Below are 15,641 nucleotides of genomic sequence, written 5' to 3' on the forward strand. Positions count from 1 at the left end.
GCTTCGGCAAGTTTCGACAAGCGAGGATCAATTTTCTCGCATCCCTTTGTACCCTCTGTAATATTATTTTAAAGCGACCGAGGCACGAAGAAGAGTGAAGTTTGCGAAAGCTCCCGAGCCCTGGTAAGCGTAGGGTACCTGCTGCTTTTGCTGGAGACGACCAAGCACATCCAAGAGGGCTTCCTTCAGCGTCGTCGCCAGTCCGCTTACCTCCGCCAACGACTCGAGCTCTGACACTCGACGCGCGCGGCTCGTCAATTCATCCTGCAAAGCCTGCCCGTTGCGGCAAGCGAGAGGAGATTGGTATTACTTCGCGTGTGAGGTTGAGCGGTGTATTATGTCATCATCTCTTAGTCAAGTCTCTATGGTGTTACGTGTTCACGTTCTCGATATAGGAAAAAATCTCGGTTCGGAAAATACGGCGATGAGAAACAATATCTGTCCATTTCTTCTCGATCTACGATCGTCTGAAATGTTTGTCTGAGCACTCGGCTGCATTAATAAAACGGCTCGCTTGAAATAACTGGGAACATCTGACCGAGCAAAAACCTCCCGTCGAAATTTTCCTACTCCAGCATTCGACTTTTTATCTGCTCCCAGGCCGATGAGACATTTAGTTACTCCAACAGAATTGTTTGTTTCTTTTTCGCGAGAGTCCACTGGTATTCTCGTGGCCGAAGTGAACATGATCAGTTACACCAACGAGTGTAGACGCGATCCAACGGACCTGGTTGGTGTTGAACGAGTGTTGCTCGTGCATCGTCGACGCGACGCTCTTCAGCCAAGCGTCCGTCTCGTCGAGGAACAATCTGTAGGTTTGCACCTCCTGGTCGTGTCTCTCCCGGCCTTCTCGCGCCTGCTCGAGAGCCGCTCTCCCCTGTTCCGCTTGATCGAGCAGGGCGTTAACTCGCGTGTGAATCCCCGTCAAAGCCGACGACAGCCTTTGAGACTCGACGTCAGCAGGAATCTCGCGTAATCGCCCTTGAAGCTGAGTCGCTTCCTCGTCGTAGGTGTTGAGCTCCGTCAGTATAGCCTAAAGCAGATAAAAAGAAGACACTCGATTTTTTCTGCGACAGATCGATCGGCTTCTTTGACACGCTTCTCTCTGTACGACGCTAAGATGAATGATGATCGACATGTATGACTGACGTAGAAACATTTCGATACTCTCCACTCTCTTATATTCCTACTTTCTAACTTTTTCCAAGCGAGCCACTTACCATAAGAGACAACAGCATAGCATCTACGCTATCCTGAGGCAAGCAACCCATCGTTCCCTCGACATTCGAGAGTCTCGCTTGCAGAGAAGCGAGACCTTCCTCGACGGTGGCCTGAAACACAAGCGGCCGTTAGCGACTGCGACGTCGAGCACCTGACTCGTTGTTATCTCAGCCATGCACACGACGGGACGACCATTCAACGTCCACGCTGCGTTTTAACGCTGCGTTCTTAGCATCGAACACTCTTGGGCCTTCACACCTGCGGGATGAAGTGTTCGCATGATTCGGGGGGGCTTGCGAGGCAGCACACACTGCGAAACACGTCTCGGCCGAGGACGTTCGGCGACGATGTCGCGTGAGCTTGCTCGACGTCTGTTACGGGAGTTTGTACTACGAACACTCGTTGCTACACATGGAACAGTGACTCGTAATCACTTGCGCTCGGACGAGATCCCACGCGTGCTCTCTCTCTTCGCGTGTCATTCGTCGCGTGCAATGCAGCTTTTGCCTTCCCCTCGAAATTTCACCCGGCGCGAGAAATTTGACGGACGACTTCGGCCGCGGCCGCCGCGCCGGTTGCTTGCCAGCGCAAGTGATTAATGCAGGAGAGCAACCTTCATGCAAACTCTCTCGACGAGTTCTGGGATACCTCGCTAACTAATCCGAATGCAAAGACCTGTCACGTAAAGTTGCCAGCAGAACGAGGACGTCGGGAGCTGCGTTGCGCTTATTAACTTTCATCCCCTGCGTCTCAACTACCGATGGACGCATTATCGTTCTCTACAAGTCATTACGCTGACACGACTACCGATCCCGAAGTGTGAACTAGAAGCTACATGCATCACGACAGCGTAAACGTAAATGACTTAGAGTATGCGCAATGTAGAGGCTCTTGCTTGTAGAGAGCTCTTGGGACGGGGTGTCCAGTAAAACGGCGATACAACACAGACGGCTCCTCACGGCTTACTGGATGTTTCGTCACACGAGAGCGCATACTTGGAAGCGGGATGAGCATGCAAGTAATGCGGGCGATACTTCAACAGAGAGAGAGAGAGAGAGAGAGGCGACCGCCATGTCATGCGAACGGCAAGGTTGTCATCGATTCGCTACGCTAATTAAATCTGCGACCCGTCATCGAGAGACAGCGGGATCAACGCCGTTACGACGACTGTTATCAAGGCTTAGATAGAGGGAGGCTTCAGGTAGTGAACTCGGTGGTAGCAACAGCGGGAGGGGGGCAACAGAGCAGTAACATATGTACGCACACCGGTAATCGACAAGTTACAGTATAAGTAAATCGCACACACTCGAGATACTCAAGTATCGAAAGAGGGGAAACGAAAAAAGGGACGTTACAAAGAAAACAAAACAGGAGACAGAGAGAGAGAGAAAGAGAGAAAAAGAAAGAGAGAAAAAGAAAGAGAGAGAAAGAGAGAGAGAGAGAGAGAGAGAGAGAGAGAGAGAGAGAGAGAGAGAGATAAAAAAACAACCAGAGGTAAACCAATCCAGATACAACTAAGTAACAACAAGTATATATACATATACATGTATATACACATATGGCGGTGGGCTTGATCAAACTCGACTAGAACAAGACCGAGCACTGGCAATGACGTTGGTCGCACCTGGATCCTGCGTATCCTTCTTTCAGCCTCGCCTTCGGCCGTCTCTCTTTCCGCCACCCCGTTCGGGCTGCACCATAGCATGGATTCCTCGCTCGTATCTCTACCTAAATGCAGTTTGGATTGTGGACGAAGATGGGCGTAGGTCGACGACCAGGTGCGAGTGCTAGGATGATCGGGACTTCGGAGGGTACTCGAAGAAGAGACCGCAGGACATTCCCTCGGGCTTACTTCAGCGTCTACGGGTGACTCCGTGCGCGACTCGGTCTGCGGCTGGTCGTGGCTGGAGGAGGAAGCTAGGAGGGGCGGGAGGAGGTCACGAGGTGACTGAAGGTCGCTCGGCGACGAGTAATCCAAGGATAGACCCGAGTCGAGCGTTGGATCCTCGAGCGCCGGCCCGTCCGGATCCACCGTCCGCTCGCTCTCGCTCGACAGGTAAGTGCTATAATCGCTCCAGCTACAAATACCACCCGGCAAGTCGGCCACCATACGCTCCGTCTGGGGCGCGCCCAGGAGGGAGCGCGAATTGTCGCAGGAATCCCGCGATCTACCGCCACCGCCGCCGCCGCCGCCGCCGTCCGAATTGTCGCGATCGCCGTCGCGGTCTCGCGGACGATGACGGTCGTCGGAGTCGCGCGACAGATTCTTTTTCGTGTGCAGAGCTAAGTTCTCGAAGTGATCGCGCTCGGCTTCGTGATAGGGTCGTTTGTCGGGCCAGAAGCCACCGTCGATGGAGAGGAACCGCGAGCTGCAAAAGTCGTCGGGTCGTTTCTGCAGGAGGGACTCCACCGGCGCGACGGTGTCCTTGCGTTTCTCGGGTTTCAGGATCAAGATCTCGTCCGCTATGTAGAACTGCACTTTGGACTTGGGAGATGCACTCGGGAGGTCGGAGTCTGGACCTTCTTGCTCAAGACTCGCAGCGACGCGCTTCTCTTCGTTGTCGAAGGACCGCTGTGCGATGGAGGATAGTTTGTCTATCGGTGGAGAATGCTTTATGACAGTGACAGCCGGGTCACTCGAGGACTCTGCCTGTGTGGAAACTTCGTCCTTTGGACTGAGATTCTCCGCTTTGTCCACTTTGTCTTCACCCGCAGATACGGTTTCTTCAACGTTCATCGTCACCGATTCCACGTTTGTTTCTTTCTCTGTGGGAGGTGCCAGAGGTTCTGGTTCTTTCATGTCTTCGTGGCTCGTTACTATCGCGGGCGAATCGTTTGTGTCGATTTTGGTCTCCGGAGGTTGCGACATCTCGCTCGGCTCGATGTCTGATTTTTCATCTCCAACGTTTACTCTTTCGTTCTGCTGACTGTCGGGTGTCACCGCGATTTTAGAGAAGCTTGAAATCTCAGCGTGTTCCGCAACGGGCAAGGATTCGGTCTCCTTATAATAATCCGTCGTGAGTGTACTCGTGAAATCTTGATTCGACTTGGCTGTTTTATCGTCCTGTTCGTGTCGTTTTCCTTTCTTCGACTTGGATTTGCCCTTTTGCTTTGGTTTCTCGGCTATCGGAGTTACTTGCGGAAGCGACGTTTCATTTTCGCCCATAACTTCTGGTTTCTCCGTAGATTTCTCCGATTCCTCCGTTTGCACAGCCTGCAATGCAGCTGTCATCTCTTCGTCTTTCTTTAATTCTGACGTAACGTCCACTTTAGCTTCCGTTGACGCGGTATTTGCGGTTCCATCTGTTAACTTGATTATCTCCTCGCCTTTAACTCGCTCAGCAATGTTTGTCTCGCTAGACGAATCGACAGATTTACTTGGAGCAAAGTCCTCTTCGGCAGGTTCGATTTCTTTCTTCTCGGTTGTCTCGTTTCGCGATGAAGCTTTCGCTCTCTTCTTCTGCTTCCGTTTCTCTGCTTTCGTGAGTTTGGGCATTTCTTTTTGCTCCGCCACGCTTTCTTCTACAGTTCCCAAGCGCGATTCTTTATGTTCCTCTGTATTTTCAGGTATGTCTACCGTCGTCTTTTGTTCAATGCTTTCCTGTTCTACAAACTTTTCGATAATTTGCTCCTCGATATTTTCTTGTTTCTTCTCTGCTAAAACCCCTTCATTTTCTGGACTCGTAGGTGTGCCGCACACCACGTCCATGGTAACCTCTTCTTTCACTTTTACTTCGTCTAGTTTTGGCTCCACCGGTGATTCGATTTTCTTCTCCAAATTTTCATCTACCGTCTTCTTTCCCGTGGCAAACGCATTCTCAATCGTTTGCTCGGGCGTCACTTTACCCTTTTTCTTCGACTTCTTCTTCGATTTCGCGGTACTGCTCTTCTCCGTAATTGGAAATGCATCTGCGTCTTTGTTCTTAATCTCTTGCGCAATCGCAGTACTTGTAATTAATCGCGCTTCTTCAATTGATGGATCCTCGACAGTTTTAAGCTCCTGACTTTCAGCCACGATGTTCTCCGATTGAATTTCTGCGGACGTTTCGGTTTCACCGGCAGGTTTCGTGTCCTCCTCTTTTACCGTCTCCTCAACATTCTTTGATTCCCTCTGCGCCTTAATTTCAGATTGTTGTTTCATCGAATCCTTGCCGGACTTGCTCTTCTTGGATTTAGCCTTCTTGCCTTTAGGTGTCTCATCTTGTTCTGATTTCGTTTCTTGAGCAACTTTACTCTCGTCACTCGGTACCTCGCTAGTTTCCGCGGGCTGCCTCTTGTCCCTTTTACGTTCGTCCTTCTTGCGCTCGGCCGAGTCTTTCTTCTGCTTCGCCTTATCTCTGCTCTTGGTCGGCTTGGCGATTTCTCTAACAGCCTGCTTAACGATTTTCATCGGCTCGTCCACTTGCTTCTGTTCATCCTCCTGTCCCCGTGCAGGCTTCTCCTCCTCGACCCCCTCACCCTTGGCTGTAATATCCTCGCCGCTTTGAGCATCTGAAGCTTTGGTCTCCTTATCCTTAATCGAATCTGAGCTTTCTACAACTGCATGCCCGTCGTCTCGTCGGTCGTTTCGCGAATGCGACCTGGAACGTCTGGAGCGCAGTTCCTTCCGATTAACGAATTCTATGAAATCTTGCTCGTCTATTCGAACCAACTTCTCGATGGGGAGCTCCTGTTGGGGAGCTTCTTCCACGTAAATCTGCACATGCGTCGGAGGTCGCAGTTCGGCAGTCTGGTCCGGTTTGCAGACTTGGCCGAGATTGGCAGCGTTGTTAACTTCCACAGGCGATTCCACGGACTTTTTACCAACTATCGCGGCCCACGTACTTGTCTCCGGCTTGGAGCCGGAAACTTCAGCGTCTCTCGAGTCTACAGCGGATTGCGAGTCAGGGGAAACGATCGATACCTCGTCCTCCATCTCCTCCACCCAAGGAACCGATTCGCTTTGGGGAGTGAATTCCGCGATGGTCGTCTCGCGATCAGCAGTTTGCTGCACCGTCACCTCGTCGAACCTCGGTATAATCTCCAGCTTCGAGGGACTTTGCGACATCTCCACATCTGCACTTTCACATCTGCACACTTCGTCGAGAACAGGGACTGTCACATCGAGCACCTTATGATCGGGCTTTAGCGGAACGGGTTTAATCAGATGTACTTCAGGCTCTTGAGAAACTTGCGGAGAAGCCCGTCGGGAAGAGGCTGCGACCTGCGCGTAAGACTTGCCTCCTTCTCTAAGCTGCTCCGGCGATTCAGCGGACTTTTCCGCGACCGGCTTGGCAAGTTCCTCCGCCGCTACCACTTTCGATTCTTCGACGATGTTTCGTCCGTCGGTGTGTTTTTCCGCCGGAGTCGCGCATGTTTCGGGCTCCGATGAAATTTCGCACGAGTCGTGCGCGGTTAGTCCAGGCTGCTCGGCGAGTCTTGGGGCACTTGTATCACTCGGGTCAGTTGTATCTTGACCGGCGGCAACGGACGTTTGAGCACTCGAGGAATCGTCTTCGGGAACTGCGATCGTTTCGCCGACACCACTCGCGCCAACCACGGCCGCCCACGATTTGGCATTGGGATTCAGTCGACTGTCGTACTTGGGCGCGTCATCCTTTGAGTCCAGTTGCTTCTGCACGACCGGCGACACCTCGGGCGCACTTGACTCCGTCTCTTTGACTTTCGGAGAAGCATTGTCGTTCATTCTACCGTCGCGTTTGGCTAATTTTTCTTGGATGGCTTCGGACTTCTCGCATTGCTTTTTGCCTCTCTTGCCAGATTTCGACTTGGCCTCCTCACGTTTCGACGATGGTCTCTCTGAGTGAATCTCTTCAACCGTAATCGGCTCCTTTTGTCTCGATGCGCTCCCCTCCGAAGGAGGTTTCAATTCCTCGCTCTGCTGGCCGCTCACTGCCAACGGCTTCTCCACTTCCTTCGTCTCGATATCTGTCGCTTTTACCTCGACTTCGTCCAAGTTATATGGCGCCGGCGGTGAGTCGCTCTCGACAGCGGCTGCTTGAGTTTTTGCCTCATTCTGCTTCTTGGATCCAGGCTTAGCCTGATCTTTAGCTTTCGCCTCTTTCGCATGCTTCGGTTCCTTCTTCTTCTTCGGCTGATTTCTCGCTCTGTCGATATGTTTCTCGGTGTCCACGGATATCTCGCTTTGAATATCTTTTATGCCGGCAAGATACTCATCCTTCACGGCGATTTCCGTTAGGATCGCTTTACTCAGAACTTCGATCTTCGCCTCTTCTTTTCCGATCTCTTCCGCCTGCTGTTCGATCTTTCTCACATTTCCAGTCTCTTTGTCTTCTTTCTCTGCCATTTTGTCCACCTCCTTCACTTCCAGCGTGTCGAAGTCGTCATCGATTGTTATCTCTTCCTCCAAGAGAGCCATCCAAGAATCGTCAGACTCCAAATGTATGAATGGGCCCACAGTTGCCGCTGCTTTAGCTTCCGGCTTCTCCTTCCCGATTTCATCTTTGTCATCTTCCGCAACAACGTTCGCGTCTGCCCTTACATCAGCAACTGTCAACTGAACGTCGCTAATTTCTTCTTCGGGCGATTTAACACACACGTTTACTTCTGAAGTTTCGTCGATTTTTTCAGCAATTGAATCTGTTTCTGCGGGTGATGCATTGTCAGCGGTCGTGCCAAGTGATACTGCATCTTCAACTAACTTGGCACGGGGCGCAACTTCCTCATCAACATCGGAGATATCTCCGAGCGATTGTCTTTCTTTTATCGCCTCTTCGTCCTTCTCATCTTGTTTGTTGATGCAAACATCCGTCAACATTTCACTCGTTGCTTCCACCTTCGTCACTTTTCCCGGCTCAGGCATGTCGTCGAAATCGTCGTCGATGACCATTGGTTCGTCCAGCATACTCATCCAGGAATCGTCGGAAAGCAAATGTACGGACTGCCTTACGTCCGTCAGCTTCTTATCTTTATCTTCGCTAATCACTGAATCCAATGCCTCGTCCGGTAACGGTGCCTCTGCGATGGTTGCAGCCTGAGGCGTGGACATCTCTGAATTTTCACTCGCCTCTGTCTGAACTGTAAGTTCCTCCACATTGATCAGAGTTGAACTTTCCTCAAGGTCGAGCGCTGCATTCGCCGTTTCCTTCTCTTCAACGATTTGCGGTGTCTCTTCCATCAACGAGTCTTCTGACATCTCGGTATCATCGGATGAGACGGATGAAGACTTTCCAGCGACGGATTTAGCCCGCACCCAGTGCGACTCGAACTCGTAAAAACTGGCGAGGGGATACCTCGGCGCCTCCATGATAAGAGTATGCTTCCTAACGTCGGACTCTTCTTGGCTCGGTTGCTCGACGGGTTTCATCACCGATTCTTGCACAATTCTCGCTATGCTCTCCGGTCTCGCCTGCACGACAGGGCGCGCGGGCGACTGCGGCTCTTTGATCGTCTTGACAACTTTGAAGTAACGATAAAAGTTACTCTCCGCTTGGTTGTAAGCGTGACGGTCCACGGCGTAGGGCTTAACGAGATCCAGCAAGTACCCAGGCAGCTTCTGCTGCCCTGCCTTCGCCATTTCGAGTGCGTCCTCTCGTTTCACTTCACATTTCGCTTCAGTCGGCACTTCCACCTTTCCCGTTGTTTTGTCCTGGCTGCACTCAACTGTCACTTCAACGTTGATCTTCTGCTCATCCATCACTGCCCGTTCCTGCCTCTTCGAGATCGGGACTTTCGACATGCTCTCGTTAACTCTGTCGTCGCTTAACGCGACGTTACTCTCCTCCGTGGGATTGTCGATGCTCCGAGTCTCCGCGATATTGTCGTTCCGTAAAGTAACGCTATCGGGTGTCGCTCCGCTCATCGTATGATGAGCCTTCTCGCCAGCAACTTCCACCTTCGACGACTGATCTCTCTGTGGCGCGAATTCGTTCGACGAAATCAGCGGCTCCTGACCGTCCGTTCTATCGTCTACGCGAACTACCGACTCCTCCTTCCTCTCCTCGAGCACGGCGGTCACCGGTGAGCCCTCCGAGCTGTCCCGACCCTTCGACATTTCCGCACGAGTTCTCCTCCTATCCTGCACGCTACCGAACAAGGCCAACTCGTCGGACGTTACGATGCTCTCGGAGAAAATGCCCGCGGGGGAAGTTAGACCTACTTGTTGCGAATTAGCCGTTTGCATCGGATGCGAATCGAAATTAACGGGACTCACGTCGCTCGGTACCCTAGCGTAAGTGGTGGTAAGACTAGCCTCTACGGTCTCGGGACGCAAAGTGATCAACTCGGTGACTTTCGAGCCTACGATTTTGGGTAAGGGTATGTTTTCTAAGATCTCCACCGACTTTACGGACTTCACGTCCGGCGGTTTGACGGTCACGGATCCCGGCGCGCTGGTGGTGGTGGTGGTTACCGTAGTAACCATTTTCTCGATGATCAAAGCCTTCCCTGTCGAGGAAGGCTGCGGACTGCCGTCTTTACGCGCCACGTCATCGTCGTGTTTCTCGCACATTTCAGCCTCATCGACTGAACCGCTCGAAAGTTCGGGAGCGACTTCTGTCTCTGCTACGTTCTTCCCCGATGGCTCTCGCGTCTGTTGGAACGTGGCACTTTCAGTTTGCGGAGCTGATGGCTCGCTCTCGTCCAATTTCTCTCCCCCAACATCGCGTTGGTCTGTCGTGCCAATTGCGGGTCTCGGGATTTCCTCCTCCTTCGTTGAATCGTCTTTGAAGACGATCATCTTCTCGCGAGAAGAGTGTTTCTTCTTCTGTTCAATTGCACGCTCGGTGAATTCGAGTTTCTTCGGCTTAGCGTGTTTCGGCGTTTTCTCTTTGCTCTTTGCGGGATCCTTCGATTTTCCAGCACGCTGTGATTCTCTGATCGGGAGATCGTCTTCGACGATCGTATCGACGGCCTTGGTCTCCTTGTCACCCTGGACAATCGCTTCCTGTAGAGGACGATCGACTTTTCCTTTATCAATCATTTCACATTTCTCTTCCGCTTTCGCAGCAGCGTCGTCCGTCTTTGGAGAAGTCTCGGATACTTCAAGCGATGTTTCTGCGACAGAAACGACTCCGATCACATTTTCAAGCGTCGTGGAAACAATCGAATCTGCTCCCGCAATCGAAGTTGAGATTTCGTCCGGTGTAACGACCACCTCGACAAGCTGCGCGGTCTCGTGAGACGCATCTGCCTTTATCGGTGTGACTGGCGACGCAGTTTTCAATTCCGCTATTGCGACTTCATCCTTCGATTTAGGTTCACCGGATTTCGCATTGCGCGCCTGTTGGGCGTCCTTCGACTTGTCCTTCGACTTACCTTTCTTCTTACTCTTCGGCGGGGTGTCTGGCGCGCGTTGGTTGTTGACTTGAACGACATTCGTCGTAATTTCTTTCTCGCTCGCTTTAACATCGTCGATGCTTTTGGCATCTATTTTAGATTGAATAAGGCAGCTACCGTCTTCCTCAGCCAAATCTGTTTTCTCTGCGAGTCCAACGGAGGTCTCCGCTGTAGGCTCGATTAGACTTTTGGATGGAGATTCTATCTTGGATTTATCCTCTTCTCCGAGAGATTTGTTTTCGCTCTCGACGGCTGGCGGAGCGATCTCCGCGTCATCTTTCTTTGCTTCACTTTTATCTTGCGTACCGGACTTCGTTTTATCGGATCTCTTTTGTTTGCCCGTTTTCATCTGCCGTTTCTCCGTTTCCCGCTTCTCGACTTTTTCAACGCCTGTGTCACTAATGACAGTTTTTAATTCAGCATCCGCCTGACCACGTTCCGGTTCTTTGCTCTCGATCGATTCCCGAATCTCAATTTCGATCTTATCGCGATCGATTTTCTCATTTTTATTCGTGGTATCGGTTTGTATTGTTTCTCCGGTTTGCTGAACTATTTCAGACGACAGGACGATTTCTTTTGGCGCTTCTTCAACATCGGGCTTCTCGATTGCCGTTGCTGGCGTTTCTACAATTTTACTCTCCTCGATTATCTGCCCCGATTTCGGAACGATCAGTTTCTCCGCGTTATCCAAACACGCGAAGACTTTTGTTTCGCTCGGAACTTCGCTCGTCGAGATCATCGGTGACGCAAGATCGATCGTAGGCTCGATTTTGGTTTTACCTTTAGAGGTCTTGTCTTTCTTTCGAGAATTCGCTTTGCCTTTCACATTTCCGTTTACCTCAATGACTTTTGCGTCGAGCGCTTGTGGCTTATCCGGAACTTCAGTGCCAGTCGACAGTTTATTGAATCCGGGAAAATTACTTTTCTCTTTAACACCGTTTCCAAGTTTCTCCTCACTCTTATTATTGCATTCGGCTTCAACATTCAGTCCCCTCGACTTTGTTTTATTCTTCGACGATTGCTCCTTCTTCGACGCGTCTTTCTGTTTCGTCGTGCTCTCGGCCTTAATCGTATTTGACTTCTCAATCGTATCTTTCAACTCGGCTTTTTGAATCTCCGACGATTTTGTAATCTCCGTCAAGACGTTTTCGTCGTTAATTTTCTCCTTCGCGTTATCGCTCAGAGCACCCGAGGGTTCTTGCCGAACTGGAATTCCCCTACTTTCGTCGCTACCTTCTTTCGTATTCTTGTTTGTTTTAGCCTTGTGCTTGGCTTTAGCGTCAGCTTTGCTGGAATTAAGACAGATATCGCCGGCAATATGAGATTGATCTTTCGGCTCTTCTTTGGCACCGCCTTTCCGGACCTCCTTCTCGTCTTTGGAGCTCAAATCCCTCGCTGTATCGTTGATACTCTCTTTAACTTTGATGTTATCTTTAAGAGTACTCTGATCTGTCTCTTTGATCTGACTGGGCACTACGTCTTGCTTGACTGGGACATTCTCTTTCGCTTTCGCCGGCTCTCTCGATTTTCCGGATTTCTTTGACTTCTCGCCGGATTTGCTCTGCTTCTTGTCGGCCTCGTCCTTCGATTTGTCCGTTGGCGTCTCGTTGGCGGATTCTCGAGGCTTGTTCTGCTCTTTGCCCTGCTCCTTGGGCTTGTCCTTCTGAGACTTTGCCTTCTGCTTATCCATGTCCTCGATTTCTCTGAGCGCTTTGTCAATTTCGTCGCCGCTCGACTTATCCATCTTCTTCTTCTTCTGCCTGCGCTTCTTCTCCTGCGGTGAGCTCGTGTCCACCGAGTCGATCGTTCGCTTATCCTGCGTTTTCTCCGCCGGTTTTTCCTCCCTCCTGCCCGAAGCGTCGACGGCGCGCTCGGCCACGGGTTCGTCGCGAGCTTCTGCGACTTGTTTCGGCGAACTTGACTTCTCCTTCTTCTGTCTGTCCTTCGATTTGTCGACTGATTTCTGCGACTTTCTCTCGTCCGCTTGTTTGGTCTTGTCATTCACGGACTGTTGCTTTTTCCTCACCTCCCGTTTCTTCATCGTGTCCCAATCGTTCTCCCTGGATTGCCTGGCTTGCTCGAGCTTCGCGTGCGGCTGTTGCGAATCTCTGCCGGGGACCTTGTTCTCCTGTGACGGCGATAATTCACGAGACGGTAGCGACTCCTTGGGCGAGTACGAGCGTTCCTTGTTCTGATGCTCCGCAACGGAGGACTTGCGGAGGACTCGCGTCGGCGTGACACGCGGACTCAGTCCCTGCGACAGGATTTGCGCGTACGAGAAAGTCTGGCTTTTGGTCTCGTTGTTGACGACCGATGTCGACGTATCCTTGCCCTCCGACTTGCTCGTCGCGGGAGCTTCCGCTACGTCCGAAACGCTCGCGGGCTCTTCCTGCTCGTCCGACTTGTCGACAGCTTCCGCCGCGAGTGCGACTTCCGGCTGCCTGGCCACCTGCATCTGAACGGGCTTCTCCACGTTTTGCATCATCATCGTACTCGCGCACCTCATGTCACCAGCAGGGCACTGCTGCTGCTGCTGCTGCTGCTGCTGCTGCTGCTGCTGCATCTGAGTCTGCTGATAAATCTCCGTCGCTGAAAGGTACGCGGTCTGCGCGACGTAATGCTCGGGTGCGTAGGCCAGAGAGCCGTTGTTGTAGGGATTCAAGTGGATCGGCTCGAGCTGTTGCTGCACCTGCTGGTGGTGATGATGGTGGTGATGGTGATGATGATGATGGCCGGCGGGCGGCGCGTAAACGTACGAACTCACCGAATACGTCCCGAGCTGAGAGCCGATGAAGCCGACCAGTTCCGGCTCCGGTATTATGTAGTCGTAGATCTCCACGGGCTGCGGCGGCTGCCGCGGCACGTCTTCGTAAGCTTTCACATGCTGATGCAGCACGTTGTAATCCTCCAGAGCCTTGTCGGTCCAGTCGGCCGAGCTGTCAGGCTTGCTGTATCCCTGCTCGTCGATCTTCTCCGCGGAGATCTCTGTTGCTTGGCAATACGCCTCCGCGATCTGCACGCTCTCCATCTTCTGCGTCGACGCCGCTGCGGCCGCTTCAGCAGACTCGCCGACTCCTTGAGGCTCCATCGCGTTCTCGGCGACGTCCGCTTCGGGGACGGGGACCTCCTCCGCGCGAGGAACCTCGCCACGACCACGTCGTGACTCCCCGTTGAGGGGCACCATCTCTTGCCTGGGAGGCTCGGCGGCGCTCGCGACGTTCAGCTGCGTCGTCTGCAGGCATCCGCGAAGGATGTCGGCGTAAGACGTGGAGCCGGGCACCCACATGGGACTCGGCGAACGACCTCTTCCTCGTTCCTCGTGCGGCGTCAGGGTGTTCTTCGCCGGCGCTTCCGCCCGTGCCTCTTGTCTGAGGCTCGCATCGGCCCGAGGGTTGTCGTACTTGTCGGTCTCTCTCTGCTGAAGAGTCAGCGGCTCCTTCGTTCTCGGTGAGCCTGTCTTTCGCGTAGGCGACCGTCCTCGACGAAAGGCGACCTCGACGGTGACCTCGGGCACGTCTTGGTGAACGTCCTCTGCACCGCCCGCACTCTGATCCTGCACGTGCACCTCGGTGCGCGGCTGCGGCTGCCGCTGCGGCTGCGGCTGCGGCTTCGGCTGCTTGTCCGGGTTCGCGTCGCCTCTCTGAGCTCGCGTCTTCGCGACTTCGCGCCGCTGCGTCTCGCCCGACGGGCACTCCACAGTTAGCTTCTGCACCCGCGTGATCGCGGGCCGCAGCACCTGCGTCATCGCCGCGGCCGCGGCCGGCGGGGTGGCGTCCCGTTGCTGTCTATATGGGCTACAGTTTCTCGAGCTGGGGCTGGTACGGCCCGCTGCGATATCGGCGTACGAGGCCTGGCCGATAAACCGGTACTCGTTGCTGGGCACGTAGTACGGGTCCACGGCGTGTATCTGATCCACCAGGATCTTGCTGCGTTGCTTCCAACCCTCCATCCGTTGCTGCAGGTTCTGCGTTATCCGCCGCGGAGGGTCAGCCAAGGCACAGCAATGGAATACATATACACTATGTCAGTTTCGTGGAGTCTCTTTACTGTCATCGTGGGATGGGGGATGAGAGGCGATATCGCATTTGTCTGTTTTCGCTTTTCTAGATATTTTTTTTTTCTTTTTTCTAAAGCCAAGTCCCGCGCGTGTCGGACAAGCGTAATCGACAGATCTCGCTGTCTCGCACGTCGAGGCGCGCGAGGGGACTCATCAGGGTCAACGTGACGATGGGGCTTTTGTGAATGAACGTACACTCGACCACCGGTTGGCGATTATAAACGGACCTTTTTATTTCCCTTGCTCAATCACGTCGGTACGACTATCGAAGCATAGATAGACATTGCGGGACGCGCGCATACATAACGATAACGTAATAATCGCGTCCGCAGTCTCGTGAAGAGTGATGATATCTATTAGAAAAGATCAGTGCTCGATAAAAACTTAATTAAAAAAAGAGAGAGAAAGAGAGAGAGAGAGAGAGAGAGAGAGAGAGATACTAAAAACAGAGTAGCCCGAGTCGATCGAGGCACGCCGACGACGAGGACGGCGCGAACGATCCTGGCGAACACTCGCCCGGCGAGCCGATCGTCCCGCCTTCGTCGTTAATCGTTGCCTTCGATCAGTCTCCAGTTCAGCGCGTGGAACTTAACGCATGAGCGGTCATCGTCGTCGTTACTCTTCGACGGCCACAGCGGCGAATAATCGATGTGCGCGTGTATCGTCGCGATTACACGGAGACGAGAACGGGCTCCGCGCAGAGGCCGAGTGCCGTTTCTTATCCGCGCGGCTCGGCGATCGAAGTAACGACGACGAGAACCCTGCACGAAGGGCGGGGGTAGATTTCTATTGTCATGGGTCCAAGGGCTCCAAGTCTGGTGTGCCGCGCTGCACAAGTAGCTTCGATCTTTCGGCGCGCGCCTGGATTTTGCTTTGCAAGGACTTGATTTTCTCGCGACAGATCTGGACGAACGAGAGCGCGTAACACGTCGAACGAGCGAGAGAGCCGGAGCGAGGATCGTTGGCGGTTTCGACGGTGGGATATCGAGGATATCGGGAGGGCGCAGAGCAGAGAGGAGGCACGACCAAGTGGTGACGGATGATGAGCGAAGTGGTGACGGCGACG

At 52.9% G+C, this 15,641-nt stretch overlaps 1 protein-coding gene across 12 annotated transcripts in view; it reads right to left on the reverse strand.

The window, feature by feature from the left end:
• Msp300 (Muscle-specific protein 300 kDa) overlaps positions 1-15,641 on the reverse strand; it is a 98,650-nt gene that overhangs the window by 27,837 nt on the left and 55,172 nt on the right. For 8 of the 12 annotated variants that reach the window (XM_025303277.1, XM_025303275.1, XM_025303271.1 and 5 more), the window contains 4 exons: positions 2,846-14,482; positions 1,221-1,331; positions 728-1,033; positions 139-273 (listed from right to left, as the gene is read on the reverse strand). In XM_025303277.1, coding sequence (XP_025159062.1) covers positions 139-273; positions 728-1,033; positions 1,221-1,331; positions 2,846-14,482 — 12,189 coding nt within the window. Of the gene's footprint in view, positions 1-138; positions 274-727; positions 1,034-1,220; positions 1,332-2,845; positions 14,483-14,783; positions 15,479-15,641 lie in introns of those variants that run through there. The other 4 variants (XM_025303280.1, XM_025303279.1, XM_025303273.1 and 1 more) reach the window with 3 other exon arrangements.

The sequence above is a fragment of the Harpegnathos saltator genome, unplaced genomic scaffold, assembly GCF_003227715.2.
Source record: "Harpegnathos saltator strain DR-91 unplaced genomic scaffold, Hsal_v8.6 scaffold539, whole genome shotgun sequence".
In the NCBI taxonomy this organism is placed as follows: Eukaryota; Metazoa; Arthropoda; class Insecta; order Hymenoptera; family Formicidae; genus Harpegnathos; species Harpegnathos saltator.